Genomic DNA, 17,107 nt, shown 5'->3' on the forward strand with positions numbered 1-17,107 from the left:
AGAAGATAAATTCTTTAATTATCAGCCTTTATTTCCCTGCAAGGTTATTTTTGTGTCAGGTCATAGATGGAAAAATAATTCAATAACTATAGGCAGAATTTTCTTCTGGAAGTTTTCTTCACAGAGAACATTCAGAGAAAGACTTATTTCTTTAAAAGATTTTATTTTTATTTATTTGAGATAGAGTGACAGTGAGAGAGAGAGCACACGCAAGAATGAGGAGGGGGTGGAACAGAGGGAGAAGCAGGCTCCCTGCTGAGCGCTTGACTTGAGGCTCATCCTAGGACCCTGCAATCATGACCTGAGCTAAAGATAGAGCCTTAACAGACTGAGCCACACTAGCACCCCAAGAATGGCTTTTATGCTCTTGAATTCTTTATTTTTTATAAATCATAAGCATTTATACAATCCTTTGCATGCAGATGTATGTGTTTGGAGTTGAACAGTTTTCAGTATAACCTTTAAAACTTGATCCATAAACTGCACAGGTTCCATTCTGCATTTCAACCATTGTTAATCTAGAAGGACAAATTATATTTGTGACTTTATTAACACATATTTACATATTTAATATGTAAATTAATTCAAGCAATACATATTTATCAATGCATAAATATAAAATGCAATACAACAAATCTAAATATAGGTATTGAAATAATATTGTTTCAGAAGGTTTTAAGACCATGCCTAGTCTTTCTTAGTTAAAGATATGCAAAACATAGCCAAGTCAGTTATAAAAGCAAAAACTTCATTCTATTATAAATTATATACCACTATTTTTTTCTACATTGGAAATTAGTCAATTTAGGAAGTCTGGAATCTCTTGATATATGTACCTGAGTGAAATGAAAGTTTTAAAATATTTTTAAGCATATCAAATAGGTTAGAACTTAGAATTCAATTTAGAAGTCAGCAGATGTCATGTTTTATGTACAAATAAACAATCTTCTTTGGATATATGCAAATTTACTTGGTAAGGAAATAAATATTATAAAATTCTTTTATATATGAAATGTCTGTGTATATATATATATAATGTATATATATATAAATATATATAAAATATGTGTGTGTCTGTAAACATTCCACGTAGAGATAGTTACTTATTTATTTTTTCATGTAGAGATAGTTATATCTGTGTATCTATTTTGCTTCAGAGTCTGGTGATTTGTATTCTGCCAGGAACCTGTGGGAAATAGAAGGCCAAGGAAAGAGTGAGGATGCATCAGTGTAAATCTGAACAAAAAAATAGAGAAAGACCATGGTCTGATAGTTTGTATTCAAAAGGACAAGGGAAGAGACTCAGTCCATATAGAAACCATTAGCTACCACAGGAGAAAAAATTAAGATATTTTTAGTAACTGCTGTTAGTTGGTCTCAATCTATGTACATTAGAGTCTCATTTTTAAATCTCACTTTTTTTTTTTTTATTCCTTCCATTTCTGTGTGCTTTCCCATACCATTTGTATCCCATGTCTGCCAGAGTACTGATTATTCTGGATGGTACTTAGTTGCTTATAACCATATCTCTAACAGAAGTGTGAAACCCCTGAAGGAATTTTGTCCTATTCATCTCTGTCATTATCTCTGCAAAGTTCCTGGAAATTGAATAACACTCAAAAAATATCACATGCATAACTGAAATTTATTTTGCTAGTTGTTTTGCTTTTGCTTCTAAAACAAACATTTACACTTAAAGCATGGAAAATACTGAGATAAGGTGAAACAAGTTTTATTAGTATTTCTGGAGAATAGACTGGTTTTCGTCAAAAATAAAGTCACAAGCCATACAGAAATGAGGTCATTCCACATCAAGTCTAGGGTGTACTGGGGCCTCCAAATTCCAAGTATATAATGAAGGAGGAGCATAGGTAGTACCTGTTAACAATGAATATAAGGGGATGAAGGAAACAGATGGCAGTAAAAGGTTATGCATTGATTACTGCCAACTAACCATTAGGGAAGCAAAGTGAACTTTAAAATCAAGGAGAAGCAATTTAAAAAATATATATTTATTTATTTATTTTAGAGAGAGGGAGAGAAAGGGAGAGAGGGGCAGAGGGAGAGAATCTTTAAGCAGACACCCCTCTGATGGTGGAGCCCAAAGTGGAGCTTAATCTCATGATCCATGAGATCATGACCAGAGCTGAAACCAAGACTGGGATTCCCAACCAACTGAACCACCCAGGTGCCTTGAGAAGGGATTTTTTAAAGGTCATTCAATAGTAATTTTGGCTGTAGAGTAATAAAGACATTTATTTGAATCCCTAACAGAACTATTACTCATTTTATAGTTTAGGTGAATTATTATACACTTTAAAACTCTGTTTCTTACCAGCAAAATTAAAAATGACCCTGTTATAGAGGTTTTTAAGAGTGCTCAATGGAAAGATACATATGAAGAGCATAAAACTGTCTGTGACAGTAAGGAACCAGCTAATTAACCAGACATTAGCGTTAATGTTGTTGTGATGTTTGTATCATCTTTACAGAACTAGAGATTCAAATAAGTAAAATACACTTGAAATAAAGAATTAAAAACTTTTATAGTTTTATATAAGAAAAAAGCACAAGTTAACTTCATTCCAATTTCAATTTGTTTAATGTATTTGTAACTGTAGTGTGTCTGAGGGAAAGGAAAGAGAAATGAAAGGGCAGAAAATTTGAATAAATAATAGTAGTAAATTTTTAAATTTTTCTGAAAATTATAAATTCACAGATCTAAGAGTCTCAACAAAACACAAGCACAAGAAAAAAAAAAAAAAGCTAACCTAAGGCATATTACAACCCAATTTCTCAAATCCAGTTATAAAGAAAAACTATTAAAGTAGCTAGAGATGGGAAAAAGATATATTATAGGGGGGCTAAATGGATTAAAAATGAGATACATCAATATGCTGCCTGCAAGAGACTTACTCTGAGGGCACACATAGGCGAAAAGTGAATGAATGGTAGGTGATATTCCATGCAAATGATATGCCAAACCAAATAGGTATGGGCATAGTTATATCAGTCAAAATAGACTTTAAGTCAAAATCAGTCACAGAAGACAAAAATGTCACTATATTGTAGTAAAAGGGTTGATTAATCAAGAGGATAAAACAATTTTAAATATATATTCACCCAACATTGGAACACCTAAATATATAAAGAACCTACTAACAGAACTGAAGGGAGAAAGAGATAGCAAGACAGTAACATAGGGAATTTCAGTATTGTACTTGTAACATTAAATAGACATGAGACAATTAATAAGGAAACAGTAAATTTGAATAACGCTATAGACCAAATGGGCCTAACACACATATCCAGAACATTCAATCAAACAGAAGCAGATTACACATTCTTCTTAAGGGCATATGAAATATTTCCCAGGAGAGATGATATATTGGGCCACAAAGAAAGCCCTAACAGATTTATGATTAAAAATCATATCAGGTGTTTTTTATGACCACAGTGGTATGAAACTAGAAATCTATAGCAGGAAAAAAACAGAAAATTTCACAAATACATGGAAATTGAGCAACATGCTCCCAAACAACCAATGGATTAAAGAAGAAATCAAAAGAGACATCAAAAAGCATCTTGAGATGAACAAAAATGAAAGTACAACATACCAACACTTATGGAATATAGCAAAGACATTAGTTCTAAGAGGGGATTTTATAGGAATCAACGCCTAAATGAAGAGAAAAGAAAGATCTCAGATGAACAACCTAACATATACATGTAAATATGTTATATATATAACATATGTTATAATAATATACATGTCATCTGATATTATATCTAGTATAGAGCATGACAATGGTTAGAAATACTGTGTTATATACTTGAAAGTTGCCAACAGAGTTAATTTTAAATGTTCTTACCAAAAAAATAAATAAATAAAAATTGTGGTCAAGTGAAGGTAATAAATGTGTTAACTAACCTTTATTGTGGTAATCACTGAACTATATATATATATGTGTGTGTGTGTGTGTGTGTGTGTAGCAAATCATTTTATTGTACACCTTAAACTTACACAATGTTATATGTTAATTATATCTTAACAGGCTAGAAAAAAATAGTACAAAGTTTAAAAGGAAGAAATGGAAGGATACTATTGCAAGAATTCTATACTAATACATAAGTGATATAATACCAGTTACTAAATAAGTCAGAGAAAGACAAATGCCATATGATCTCACTCATATGTGGGATGTAAGAAAAAGAAGATGAACATACAGGAAGGGAAGGAAAAAATAAAGTAAGATGAAAACAGAGAGAGAAGCAAACCATAAGAGATTCTTAATTATTGGGAACAAACTGGGGTGCTGGAGGAAAGTTGGGTGGGGGAATGCAGTAGTTAGGTAATTGGCATTAAGGAAGGTACTTGATGTAATGAACAATGGGTATTATATTCAACTGAAGAATGACTGAACTTTATCTCTTAAACTAATAAACAGCGAATTGGGCAAATAATAAACAAATTGCAAGATAAAGACTTAAACGATATAAATAATCACATAGAAAGTGAATGTCTTAAACTTCCCATCAAAAGGGCAGAGATCATTAGATTTGATGAAAAAATGATTCCAGCTGTAGTCTGTCTATAAGAGTATTCTGTCCATAGAAGTTAGTTGTAATATAAATACACAGATAGGTTAAAAAGAAAGGAATGCAAAATAAACACCACATTAGCACTAATCAAAGAGAACCTGACATGGCTATATTTATAATAGACAAAGAAGGATTTCACAGCACAAAATGTCATTATGGAAAAAGAGATTACATAATGATAAGAGTCATAAATTCATCAAGAGTACACAACAACCCAAACATTTATCAGTAGAACTTAAGAATATTTTGGGAAAAATTTTTGAACTACAACTAAAATACATAAATCTGTAATTATACTCCAAGATTTCGATATCTGTCTCTCAGTAATTAATAGAATAAATAGACAGAAAATTAGAAAGGATATGGAAGACTGAAGCAACACTCCCAACTAACTTGACCTAATTGAAATTATAATATACTCGTCCCAAGAATCGTGTAATACACAGTTTGTTCAAGTTCACATGGAACGTTTTGGAAAACATACTATAGTCAGGTCCATAAAACTAATCTCAATAAACTTAAGTGGATTGGGAGGGAGACAAACCATAAGTGACTTTTAATCTCACAAAACAAACTGAGGGTTGCTGGGGGGAGGGGGTTTGGGAGAAGGGGGTGGGATTATGGACATTGGGGAGGGTATGTGCTTTGGTGAGTGCTGTGAAGTGTGTAAACCTGGTGATTCACAGACCTGTACCCCTGGGGATAGAGTATTATGCCTCCATCAGAAAGGATGAATACCCAACTTTTGTAGCAACATGGACGGGACTGGAAGAGATTATGCTGAGTGAAATAAGTCAAGCAGAGAGAGTCAATTATCATATGGTTTCACTTATTTGTGGAGCATAACAAATAGCATGGAGGACATGGGGACTTAGAGTGGAGAAGGGAGTTGGGGGAAATTGGAAGGGGAGGTGAACCATGAGAGACTATGGACTCTGAAAAACAATCTGAGGGTTTTGAAGGGACGGGGGGTGGGAGGTTGGGGTACCAGGTGGTGGGTATTATAGAGGGCACGGATTGCATGGAGCACGGGGTGTGGTGCAAAAATAATGAATACTGTTATGCTGGAAATAAAAAAATAAAAAAATAAAAAAAAAAAACTTAAGTGGATTCAAGTCATACAAAGTATTCTTTGATTAAGATGGAACTAAATTAGAACTCAGTAAAAGAAAAAAATCTCTGGGAAATTCCAAATGTTGGAAACTAAATAACATACTTCTGAATAATCCATGGATCGAAGAAGAATGCAAATGGGAATTTAGAAGCTATTTTGAAGTGAATGAAAATGAAAACATAATATCTCAAAACGTGTGAGGATGTTGCAAAATTATCTTACATATTTGTAGCCTGAATGTGTTTCTATTAGGAAAAAATTTCAAACCAATAGATCAGTTTTCACTACAAGAAACTATGGTGATTTTCTTTCTCTTTTCTTTAGAGGATAGATAAATGGGAGTCCATTAATACAGCTGAAGGTTGAATGAGGAGCCTGTGTGAGTGAATACTGAAAGAAATATAGTGGAAGTGGGGAGCAGCAGTTAATGAAATAGAAAATTGAAAAATGGTAAATGAGCACAAAAAAGATGTTCGTCATCATTAGTCATTAGCGAAATGCAAGTTAAAACCACAATGAGATACCACTACACACCTATGAGAATGGCTAAAATGTCAGGGATGTAACAAGTGTAGACCAGGATGGAGAGCAAGTAGAGCTCTCATACACTGCTAGTAGGAATGTAAAATGGCACAGTTGCTTTGGAAAATAGTTTGGCAGGTTCTTAAAAGTAAACACATACTTCTTATATTACCCAACCATTCTACTCTTACCTTTCAATGTAAGAGAAAAGAAATGTGTATGTTCTGTATATGTTCATACAGACTTGTACACAAATATTCATAGCAAGTAGCTTTATTGCTAATGGTCAACAACTGGAAACTACCTATCTATCCATCAACAGAGGAAAGGAAAAACAAATTGAGTGACTCATAAATGGAATACCTCATACATGCTATGAGGTGGCTGAATCCAAAATAATTATGCTGGGTGAAAAAGCCAGACATAAAAATGGCACATACGGTAGAAATCCATTCATATTAAATTCTATAAATTGCAAACTAATCTATAGTGACATAAAGTAGGTTAGTTGCCTGGGGTCAGAAAAAGGTGGCAAAAAGGGGTAAGAAGGAGAGATTACAAGGGTGCAAAGGGAAAGTTTTGCAGGTGAAACTTCTAGAAAGAATATGTGTTAACCTCTCTGCTTTAGTCTCTTCCTCTGTAAAATGGGCATAGTATTAGATTTACCTTGTGCAGTACTTAGCACATAGCAAACAATGTTACTCATTATAATTGGTATTGGCTGCTCTGTCTATAATCTCCTAAATTTAGGACCTCAGGGTGTTTTGCTGAATCTGTTAGAATATGGGAACATGCTGGCATTGTGTGAAGTAACATGATTTTGAATGACCATAGGGACAGCTTAGACACAAACCCACAAATAGACACCTTAAGACTTACTGGTTCTGTAAGAGAATGGTGCCATCTTCCCACTGCCAAGATCCATTTGCTGGAATTTGTATCAGTCCCATCCAATGGTATGATTTCACTAATTTAAAGAAGTCCTGTTTGAGACCACAAATAAATCAGTGCTCAGAATTTTAATTAATACAAAGCCATAATTATTTAATCACTTTTCCCCACACTTGGGGAAATGCATTCTGTCCTCTAGCCTAATTCTCACTTAAACATTGTACATAATACCTAAAATTTCTGTGCTTTCTTATTTTTATTTATTTTTTTAAATTTTAAATTTTTATTTATTAAAAAAAGACTTTATTTATCTATTTGAGATGGGGGGAGCACACAAGTTGTGGGGCAGAAGAGGTGGAGGGAGAGGGAGAAGCAGGCTCTCCACTGAGCAGGGGGCCTGATGCAGGGCTCCATCCCAGGACCCTGGGATATGACCTGAGCCGAAGGCAGATGCTTAACCAATTGAATCACCCCAGTGCCCTGTGCTTTCTTATTTTTGGTGCAGAAAAATTTAGGATGGATATATCTGAGTCTTAGTGACTCTCTAATGTTTCAGGTTCATATTTCAATGAGTTGCCTCCCATGTTAGGACTGAGTATAGTAAGGGAAATTAAAACAAATACTCAACCTGATCTTCTCTGCTGTATATCTTCAGGAGACTGGAATTTTGAGACATACAAGAAGCTTGGCTCTGGTACCAGTTTTTGCTCTCATTAAAAAATTGGTAACAGTTATTTTTATAACATATCCAGTTTTTAGGACATGGGCCACAATAACTTTCTAGAAAGAAAGAATAAATTATTAATTCTGTATGAGTCTGAAGATTATAGCAGATTTTGTCTAGACAGGTTAAATGCTCTTTTATTGTAACTTTAACATTCCAGATAACCAACTGGATCCCTCCAATGACATATCTTTACACATTTATAAAGAGAGACAGATGTCAAAACCAAGTATCTTCTGCTTTTTTAGAAGCACTCTTTCATTGTTAAAAAATAAAAATTGGGGGATGTTATGGATTACGGACAGGAATTAATCATTTTCTCATACATTCTCTTGTTAATAACATTGGATACATGCTTATGCTCAATTACATAGAGATTCATATAATCTGTGCTTCAAAATATTAGAAAACTTTCACTTACCTTGCAAAGAAATTGGAGCTTCTTGGTTGAATAATGCTATTAAAATAATTAAGAGGATTAAGAAGTACAAACTTCCAGTTGTAAAATAAGTCATGAAAATGAAAAGTATAGCATAGGGAATATAGTAAAAAATATTGTAATAGCATTGTATAATGACAGATGGTGATTACATTCATCATTGTGAACACTGAGTAATGTATAGAATTGTTGAATCACTATGTTGTACACCTAAAACTAATATAACATTATATGTAAAACACAGTTCAATAATAAAAAAATAAAATTATTAAAAGGTTATTAGTAACATAGTCCCAGCAAAAGTAGTTGACACATTTTTACACTAATAGCAAAAACATAAAGACACATACAATATTGCTTGTTTGTGTCTCTGTATTTCTGAATACTAATCAAAGTAATGCATTACAATCATTAGGTCAAGAATGATCTATCTACTTCTCTACTATCACTTACAGTGTATGAATATGGCACTGCATATCATTACCATTATAATGAAATGGATCCCCATAGCTATAGCAATGGCGCGGGCTACAAAAAATGGAGATGCTGTCAAAAAAAAAAAAAAAAGGATGAGAAAGAATAGAAAATAAAGATTAAAAAGTTTGGTATGTTCATATTTGATATAAATGTTATGAGTGTTTTTTAGGGGGAAGGGACATCAGTACTTTTACTCAGAACTAGTAAAATAAGTACTTTGCAAGTGATTAAAAAAAGAAAAAGACTACAGAAATGCATACTCCCTTACTGTTTCTCTCTAAGAGTTCTCCAGTTTCAACCATAGAATAAATCATGGCTATAATTTAAAAAATATTTTTATGTAGATACAAGAATAAATATAGACATTTCCCTTCAATCCCTTTTTAAGAACACGTTGAAGAAACTGCAGAAAATACTTCGTGATTATTCTTAGATTATACTTAGTGATTATTCTATATCATGTCTTATAAAGTCAAAATTTTATAAATAGTTGCTTTCATTACATTTCATTGATACGTGGACAAAATCTATTGACAAACTTAATTTTTTCCAACATGAATTTAAATTGTTTCTGAGTTTTGTTATTAGATATAACAATATGAAATAATGTTTTATACACACCAGTGTATATTTTTGAGTTCCTCTCTAAGAGAAATACCTGAGAGAGTAACTGCTGAGTCAAAGGGCATTTGCATTTAAAATTTTTGTAGTGATTGAAATTTTCAGTCCAAAGAAGAAATACCAATTTATGTAGTACCAGAAATAAATTTAAAAGCCTGTTTGCTCACATCTTCTCTGCACTAAATATTACTCACATTTTAAATATATAAACCTTATAATCCATATTTTTAATTTAAATTTCCTGTTATGAATAAGATTGGACATCTTTTACTATGGTTAAATAATGTTTTTATTTTATTTCTCTGATAATTCTCTTGTTTGTTTTGAGTAGCTGGTTCCTTTTTTTGCTTTTGGGGTTAAGGGTATTAGTTCATTTCTTACCATATGTTTTGCAAACACACATCTCAGATTTTTCTGCTTTAACATTATGAAATTGTGAGAGTGTTGAATGTGTAATGGTTACCTTGATCAAATTTTCCTTTATAACTGATTTTTTTGGATATGATAAAATGTCTTCATTATTCTTAGTTCATAAAGTAGGTTGAACTCATGTGTCATCATGTTATATGGTTTCCTTTTTTATTTGACCTATTTGATATTTGTGTGTGTGTGTGTGTGTGTGTGTGTGTGTGTAATAAATAAGGTAGGAACTTAAATTTAAAATTATTTTTTCCAAATGGGTACTGAATTTTTCTAACATCATTTACTGAATAAATCAATGTGTTCTCATTGTTATGAAATACCACCTTTAGCATATAATACATTCATATTTGTATTTTCATTTATTCCTATATTCTTTATGCACTTTCTATTCAAACTATATGTAAAATTCCCTTAGTTTTGCAACATGCTTGAGTTTTTCACAGTACCCACAACTATATATTACATTTCTTTTTCAAAATATTTTGGGTTATCATTCCACTTTATATGTACCTTAAGAACTTTAAAATAAAAAGAACTTGGGGTACCTGGGTGGCTCAGTGGGTTAAGCCTCTGCCTTCGGCTCAGGTCATGATCCCAGCTTCCTGGGATCGAGCCCCATATTGGGCTCCCTGCTCGGCAGGAAGCCTCCTTCTCCCTCTCCTACTCCCCCTGCTTCTTGTATTCCCTCTCTTGCTGTGTCTCTCTCTGTCAAATAAATAAATAAAATCTTTTAAAAAAAGAAAAAGAAAAAAAAATAAAAAGAACTTTAAGTTTTTCAAGAACCTGTATGTTTAAAATATTGTAATTAATCTTTCAATAGAGTCACATTAAATGCATAAATACATGGAGATAATTTACATCTTTAAAATGTTTTTTCCCATTATGCATGTCTTATTTTATGTTTGTCAATACAATTTTTTATTAAAGATTTTATTTATTTATTTGACAGAGATCACAAGTAGGCAGAGAGGCAGGCAGAGAGAGGGGGAAGCAGACTCCCTGCCGAGCAGAAAGCCCTATGTGGGGCTCAATCCCAGGACCCTGGGATCACGACCTGAGCCAAAGGCAGAGGTTTTAACCCACTGAGCCACCCAGGTGGCCCTGTTAATACAACTTTAAATTGATAGTTTTACTTCTAGTGTTTTTAATTAAAAAGTTTATTTCTGTATTTTTTTAAAAAAAATTGGTCTTGTATATATGGAATTTTTGTTTCATCACATTTTTGTTGTTTTTCTAGATAGTAAGGCAATTGATTTTTATATCTTATCTTCAATTGAGTCCTCATATCAGATTTTCTTATTGTTTGCCATATTCTTGAATGAAGCTTTTGAAGGTCTTTAAAAGGTTGCTGGGGGGGAGGGGGGATGGGAGAGGGTGGTGGGGATATAGACATTGGGGAGGATATGTGCTATCATGAGTGCTGTGAAATGTGTAAACCTGGCAGTTCACAGACCTGTACCCCTGGGGATAAAAATATATGTTTATTAAAAAATTTAAAAATTAAAAAAAAGTATTTTAAATTACATATAATTTCAAGTAATGGTTTTTTTTGCCCTTTTATTCTAATGTCACATCATTTGCTTTTTTCTTTTTTTTGGTTATTCATGTTGGCTAGCACCAGCAGAACAATCACTATTAGTCAACAACAATGAGAGCAAAAATTCTTGTCTTTTCTAACTATAATAAAAATGCAGGGGCGCCGGGGTGACTCAGTGGGTTAAAGCCTCTGCCTTCGGCTCAGGTCATGAACCCAGGGTCCTGGGATTGAGCCCCACATTGGGCTCTCTGCTTGGCAGGGAGCCTGCTTCCCCCTCTCTCTCTGCCTGCCTCTGCCTACTTGTGATCTCTGTCTGTGAAATAAATAAATAAAACCTGTAAAAAACAAAATGCAGCTAGCATTTATCAATAAGCATAATGATAACTTCTGAACAAGTATATGTTTGAAAAAAGTATTTATTTATTAGAGATTTTTAAAATTAAGTTCTTTTAAATTAAGAACTCAGAGTGATTTTTATCTAAAACCTTTTCAACATTATGCATATGATCATACAAGCTTTCCCCTTTGATGACTACATATGGCACATTTCCCTCCCTGTAATCCACTCATAAATAATCATTTATTTTTTAAGACTTTATGAAGATTCATAAGTGAGAAGTATGTTGTTTTCCTTTCTGTGTAAACCACTTCAGGCTCTATTTTCAATGGTATTCTGGCTTGCTAAAAGACAGAGAGCTTATCTCTGTACATTCTGAAACATTTCTGTGGATGACAATCAAATTGTTGCTTCCACACCTTTAAGAACAGATCTCTGAAAGATATTTTGTATTTCCTTTACCTTTTGTTTCCATTTCATTTACTTCTCCTTAAAGTTAGTTGTTCAGTGCTCCCTTAGAAACTGCTGTCTCATATTCAATGTAATCTCTAGCCAAATACCAAAAGCATTTTTCATGGAGCCAGAACACAATTCCATACAAACCATGAAAGACCCTGAATACCCAAAGCAACCTTGAGAAAGAAAAGCAAAACTAGAAGCTTTACAATTCCACACTTCCAGTTATATTACAAACCTGTAGTAATCAAGACAGTATGGTCCTGGCACAAAAATGGACACATAGATTAATAGAATAGAATAGAAAATCCAGAAATGAACCCACAGCTCTATGACCAACTAACCTTTGACAAAGCAATAAAGAATATCCAATAGAAAAAGGACAGTCTCTTTGACAAATGGTGTTGGGAAAATTGGAGAGCAACATGCAAAAGAAAGAAAGTGGATCACTTTCTTATACCATACACAGAAATAAATTTAAAGTTGATGAAAGACCTAAATGTGAGACAGGAAACCATGAGAACCCTACAGGAGAACAGAGACAGTAAACTCTTTGACATTGGCCATAGCAACTTCTTACTAGTATGTCTCCTGAGGCAAGAAAAACAAAAGCATAAATAAACTATTGGAACTTATAAAAATAAAAACCTTCTTCATAGTGAAGGAAACACTCAACAGAACTGAAAGACAACCTATGGAATAGGAAAAGATACTTGCAAATGACATTATCTGATAAAGGGTTAATATCCAACGTTTAGGAAGAACTTATAAAACTCAACCCAACCCCCCCAAAATTACCCAGTTAAAATGGGCAAAGGCATGAATAGACATTTTACAAAGACATCTAGGTGTCCAACAGACATATGAAAAGATGTCCAACATTACTCATAATCAGGGAAATACAAATCAAAACTATGATGAGATATCAACAGATACCAGTTGAAATGGCTAAAATGAACAACACAGGAAACACCAGACATTTGTGAGGAATTGGAGAAAGCGGAACCCTCATGCATTGTTGGTAAGAATGCAAACTGGTACAGCTCCTGTAAATACTATGGAAATAGTATGGAATAGTATGGTGGAGGTGAATCATGAGAGACTATGGACTCTGAAAAACAATCTGAGGGGTTTGAAGTGGCGGGGGGGTGGGAGGTCGGGGTTCCAGGTGGTGGGTATTATAGAGGGCACAGATTGCATGGAGCACTGGGTGTGGTGAAAAAATAATGATACTGTTATGCTGAAAATAAATAAATTTTAAAAAATTTATATATAGAAAAAAAAGTTAAAAATAGAATTATCCTACAATCCAACAATTGTACTACTAGGTATTTACCCAAAGGATACAAAATACTAATTTAAAGGGATATATGCACCCTGATGTTTACAGCAACATTATTAACATTAGCCAAATTATGGAAAGATCCCAAATGTCCATTGACTGATGAATGGACAAAATGAATGGATAAAAAAGCGAGATATATATATATATATATTAGAATATTTTGTATATAGAATATTAGAATATTAACCATCATAAAGAATGAAATCTTGCCATTTGCAATGGTGTGGGTGGAGCTAGAGAGTATTATGCCAAACAAAATCAGTTAAAGAAGGACAAATACCATATGATTTCACTCATATGTGCAAGTTGAGAAACAAAACAAATGAACCTAGGGGGAGAAAAGGCAAACCAAGGAAAAGACTCTTACCTATAGAGAACAAACTGATGGTTACCAGAGGGTGGGTGGTAGGAGATGAGCTGGATAGGTGTTAGGGATTAAGGAGAGCACTTGAAATGAGCACCAGGTGTTATATGTAAGTAATGAATCACTACATTCTAAACCTTAAATTATTATTACACCATATGTTAACTAACTGGAATTTAAATAAAAACTTGAAAATAAATCAAGAAACTGATGTCTCAGTTGTCATTATTATGTTAATGATAGTATCATTTATTGGACATGAAAAAATCCTAAGCTGAACAATTTCTGTTAATTGTATTATAATTTCCAATATTATACTAGAGTTAATTTTAATTCTGCTTTTCTCATTAAGGTAGAACAAACTGACTGTTAATCACTGATCAAATCATACAGATTCCAAAACTCACCTCAGTATAGTGAGAAAAGACAAATGGAGTATTGAACTTACTATTTTCTCCACATTTGCTTGTAATTAATGTAGACTTTCTCTTTTGCCATCGTGGAGAAGTACCATGCTTTACCAGTTCCAAGTTATAATTACGAACTTCATTCATTTCTAGAGAAAAACAGTTTAGGTCAATAGGAGTCATAGCCTTTCAGCCTCTTTGGTCATAGTTTTTCATATTTAAATTGACATACTGTTCATATCCTTTTTAAAGTATAACATCAAGTTACTTTTGTTTTATATTACTTCATTATTACAATTTTTGTACTTGTAATATGAATAAAATTATATTTATTCTATGGCAAATGGTCTTTAGCAGATCTGTGCTATAAAATATGGTAATTCTTAGTGTGTAATAAAATCTAACATTAAAATAAAGACAGTGTATAGTAAAATAGACAGGGACGTAGGGAGATAGCATGTGTTTAATTCATAGAGCCATATTTGCTAAATTAATAACCTCACAAATTATACGCAAAAAAAAAAAGAAAGAAAAGGGAAAAAAGGAATGAAACACCAAAGGATATTAACACAACTTGTCATGAGTGGTTTAAAAAGTGAAATTAAAATAGCATTCATTTAGAATCAATAATGTTAATCGTGTAGTAAACAGTAATTGCCTTTTTTTTCCAGTGAAGGAAAAGTAAAAAGCCACTTTGCTCTCTTCCTGAAATAGTAATCATTACTGAATACATAAAAACTTTACATAATGAAATGTTAATATTAATTATCTTTTATACCTAAAACTAAACTAAAGCATTGTTTGTACATACCATATGTAACAGAGTTATCAAACATGTGAAGAGGATAGATATTATTTTATGGATGAAAAAATTGAATGTTACAGGAGGCCAAAATCATATTTGTATTTAATATAATGCTAGACATAGAAATTGACTAATGTACATATAACATGTTTTATATCTCTATTTGATATAAAAAGAAAACTCAAGTGCAGAGAAGATGTGGGTTGTCCAGATCTCAAAGCTAGAGACCAGTAAAAGTTTGTTTAAAATTCTTCTAACTCTAAATCCTCATGCTGTCACTATTTCAGGCTACCTCAAATTGTGAAAGATTTTACTTTAGGTAGTTAATGAAACAAAGGAGGAAAAAAGCTTTCGAGTTTTTGAAAACTCCATTTAAAATATAACATGAAATGAACATAAATGAATTAAAGTAACTTGCTTTCTTATGCCTTGTACACTCATATCAAATTCTGGGAATCTTAAAATTATACACAGGCTAAACTACACATCTATGTGGAAAACACATACCCATGTTGGGATAAGCCCACCGATCTCGGATCAGGTTCATTGTCGGATTATGACTATTTAGTTACTCCAGAGATGAATCCAAAATCTTCATCTTGAAGATGACATATCTTCCTTAGAAAAATAAGAATACACAAATATCACTCCCATTCATATATATAAAGGGGAAAACGAAAATAAGAGTTCATACAAGCCAGGTAAAATTAAGTTTTTGCATTTCTTTTAGTTAAAAATAAAAAATAAATATTTTAAAAATGCAATAGGTGTTCTTAATTCACCTACATTAAGCTACTTAATCAAAAATATTTTCCATTATTGATCTTGAATAACAACACCCATAGTTTTCTATTTATAGTTATCTTACTTGGTGACAATTTTTTTTGGCAAGGCAAATTTGGGTAAGACATATGAATTTTTTGGATGCTTGTTTCTAATACATATTAATTCAACTTCTGTCCATAGTATCATCATTATTATCATCATCATCACCATAATCATCATTATCTATAAGTTATCATCACCATCTTTATTAGAAAAATAATCTCATGTTTATTTATATAGTAACATCTTATAGTACCTAGAAGAGCTTTCAGAGAGAAAATGGCTATTAAATAAATATACATAGTGAATAGATTTAAAAAAAAAGCTGTTTCATATTTGATCATCATAGTAGGAAGTAACAATATTTTTTTTCACTTTGCAAATAAAGTCGTGTATCACAGAAGGTAAGTGCCCTGCATAAGAACAGAAAATTCCCATGTGTGAATTAAAATGGAAATTCAATCTTTAAATCCCAAATGTAGATTGATTCCTCTAGTTTTGTTTAATGACAAGACTCCATCTTTTAACAACATCATAACATCTTATTCTTCAGTAAATATATCCTGCCTACTCGCCACTGAGTATAGTGTAAACCAGTATATACCTCAGAAGTAAGAAGAATTCCTTGATCTCCATAATTCTATTCAAAGAAGCAATTATAGTTACCTTACAGTGTAAGTAGTTTGGAAACTTTCTCGAGTTTGAAACCTCAAGAATTTCTCATTTCCTGAAAAACAGTTGTTAGAAACACAGACACACACAGAAACAAACCTGATCAAATAAAGAAAGTCTTGATTCGTGTGGATAAAAGTCTCCTATAGAACTGAAAAGTTAAGACACGGCCTGAGCTATCACTTTAGAACTAAAACTAGAGCAGTACAGTCAATTCTGATTCCTAAGAAAGATATGGCAAGTGTTACTGTAATCTCATATTGTGAAGAAGCATAGCAGAAACCACACTTCTTCCACTTCATCACAGCACAGAAAATTCCACTATGTGGTGAAATAAATGGTAGGCGTTAACATGATTTTATGGCTTAAATGATGAATTCAGTGATAAGAAGGTACCCAGAGTTTTGAGAAACACAAGGTGTTATTAGATAATGTCTTTCTGAATTTTAAGTGAAAAATTTTTCTAAAATATGGTTATAAGTACTGTGTGGGGGGAAAAAGATGAAAATTAAGTTAACTTTATAATCATCTTGTGAACATGCTGTT

General features: G+C 32.6%; 1 protein-coding gene across 6 annotated transcripts; it reads right to left on the minus strand.

The window, feature by feature from the left end:
• Positions 1-353: 353 nt before the first annotated feature.
• On the minus strand, positions 354-16,836 carry LOC116593260 (NKG2-D type II integral membrane protein). 6 transcript variants are annotated; one of them, XM_032347267.1, is made up of 9 exons: positions 16,661-16,836; positions 15,572-15,678; positions 14,301-14,408; positions 8,746-8,838; positions 8,275-8,310; positions 7,758-7,909; positions 7,118-7,221; positions 1,104-1,186; positions 437-518 (listed from the first exon to the last, which is right to left on the minus strand). In XM_032347267.1, exons 2-8 carry the CDS (start codon positions 15,609-15,611, stop codon positions 1,144-1,146), a joined length of 576 nt encoding a protein of 191 aa, XP_032203158.1. In that variant the 5' UTR covers positions 15,612-15,678; positions 16,661-16,836; the 3' UTR covers positions 437-518; positions 1,104-1,143. The 6 variants fall into 6 exon arrangements, with proteins under 6 accessions (XP_032203156.1, XP_032203157.1, XP_032203159.1 ...); XM_032347265.1 differs by lacking the exon at positions 1,104-1,186 and having other exon boundaries at positions 354-518; positions 16,661-16,832; XM_032347266.1 differs by lacking the exons at positions 1,104-1,186; positions 16,661-16,836 and adding an exon at positions 16,494-16,589 and having other exon boundaries at positions 354-518.
• Positions 16,837-17,107: the final 271 nt, after the last annotated feature.

The sequence above is a fragment of the Mustela erminea genome, chromosome 6, assembly GCF_009829155.1.
Source record: "Mustela erminea isolate mMusErm1 chromosome 6, mMusErm1.Pri, whole genome shotgun sequence".
NCBI lineage: Eukaryota > Metazoa > Chordata > Mammalia > Carnivora > Mustelidae > Mustela > Mustela erminea.

Bases quoted from the DNA above. Each gene is read 5' to 3' on its own strand.
- LOC116593260 (XM_032347265.1), bottom strand. From the start codon at position 15,611: ATGAACCTGATCCGAGATCGGTGGGCTTATCCCAACATGG. The intron at 8,839-14,300 runs GTAAGTTCAATA...TTTTTTTGACAG, and splicing joins AAGCAAATGTGGAGAAAATA to CATCTCCATTTTTTGTAGCC. The intron at 7,222-7,757 runs GTTGAGTATTTG...GGTCTCAAACAG, and splicing joins TATACAGCAGAGAAGATCAG to GACTTCTTTAAATTAGTGAA.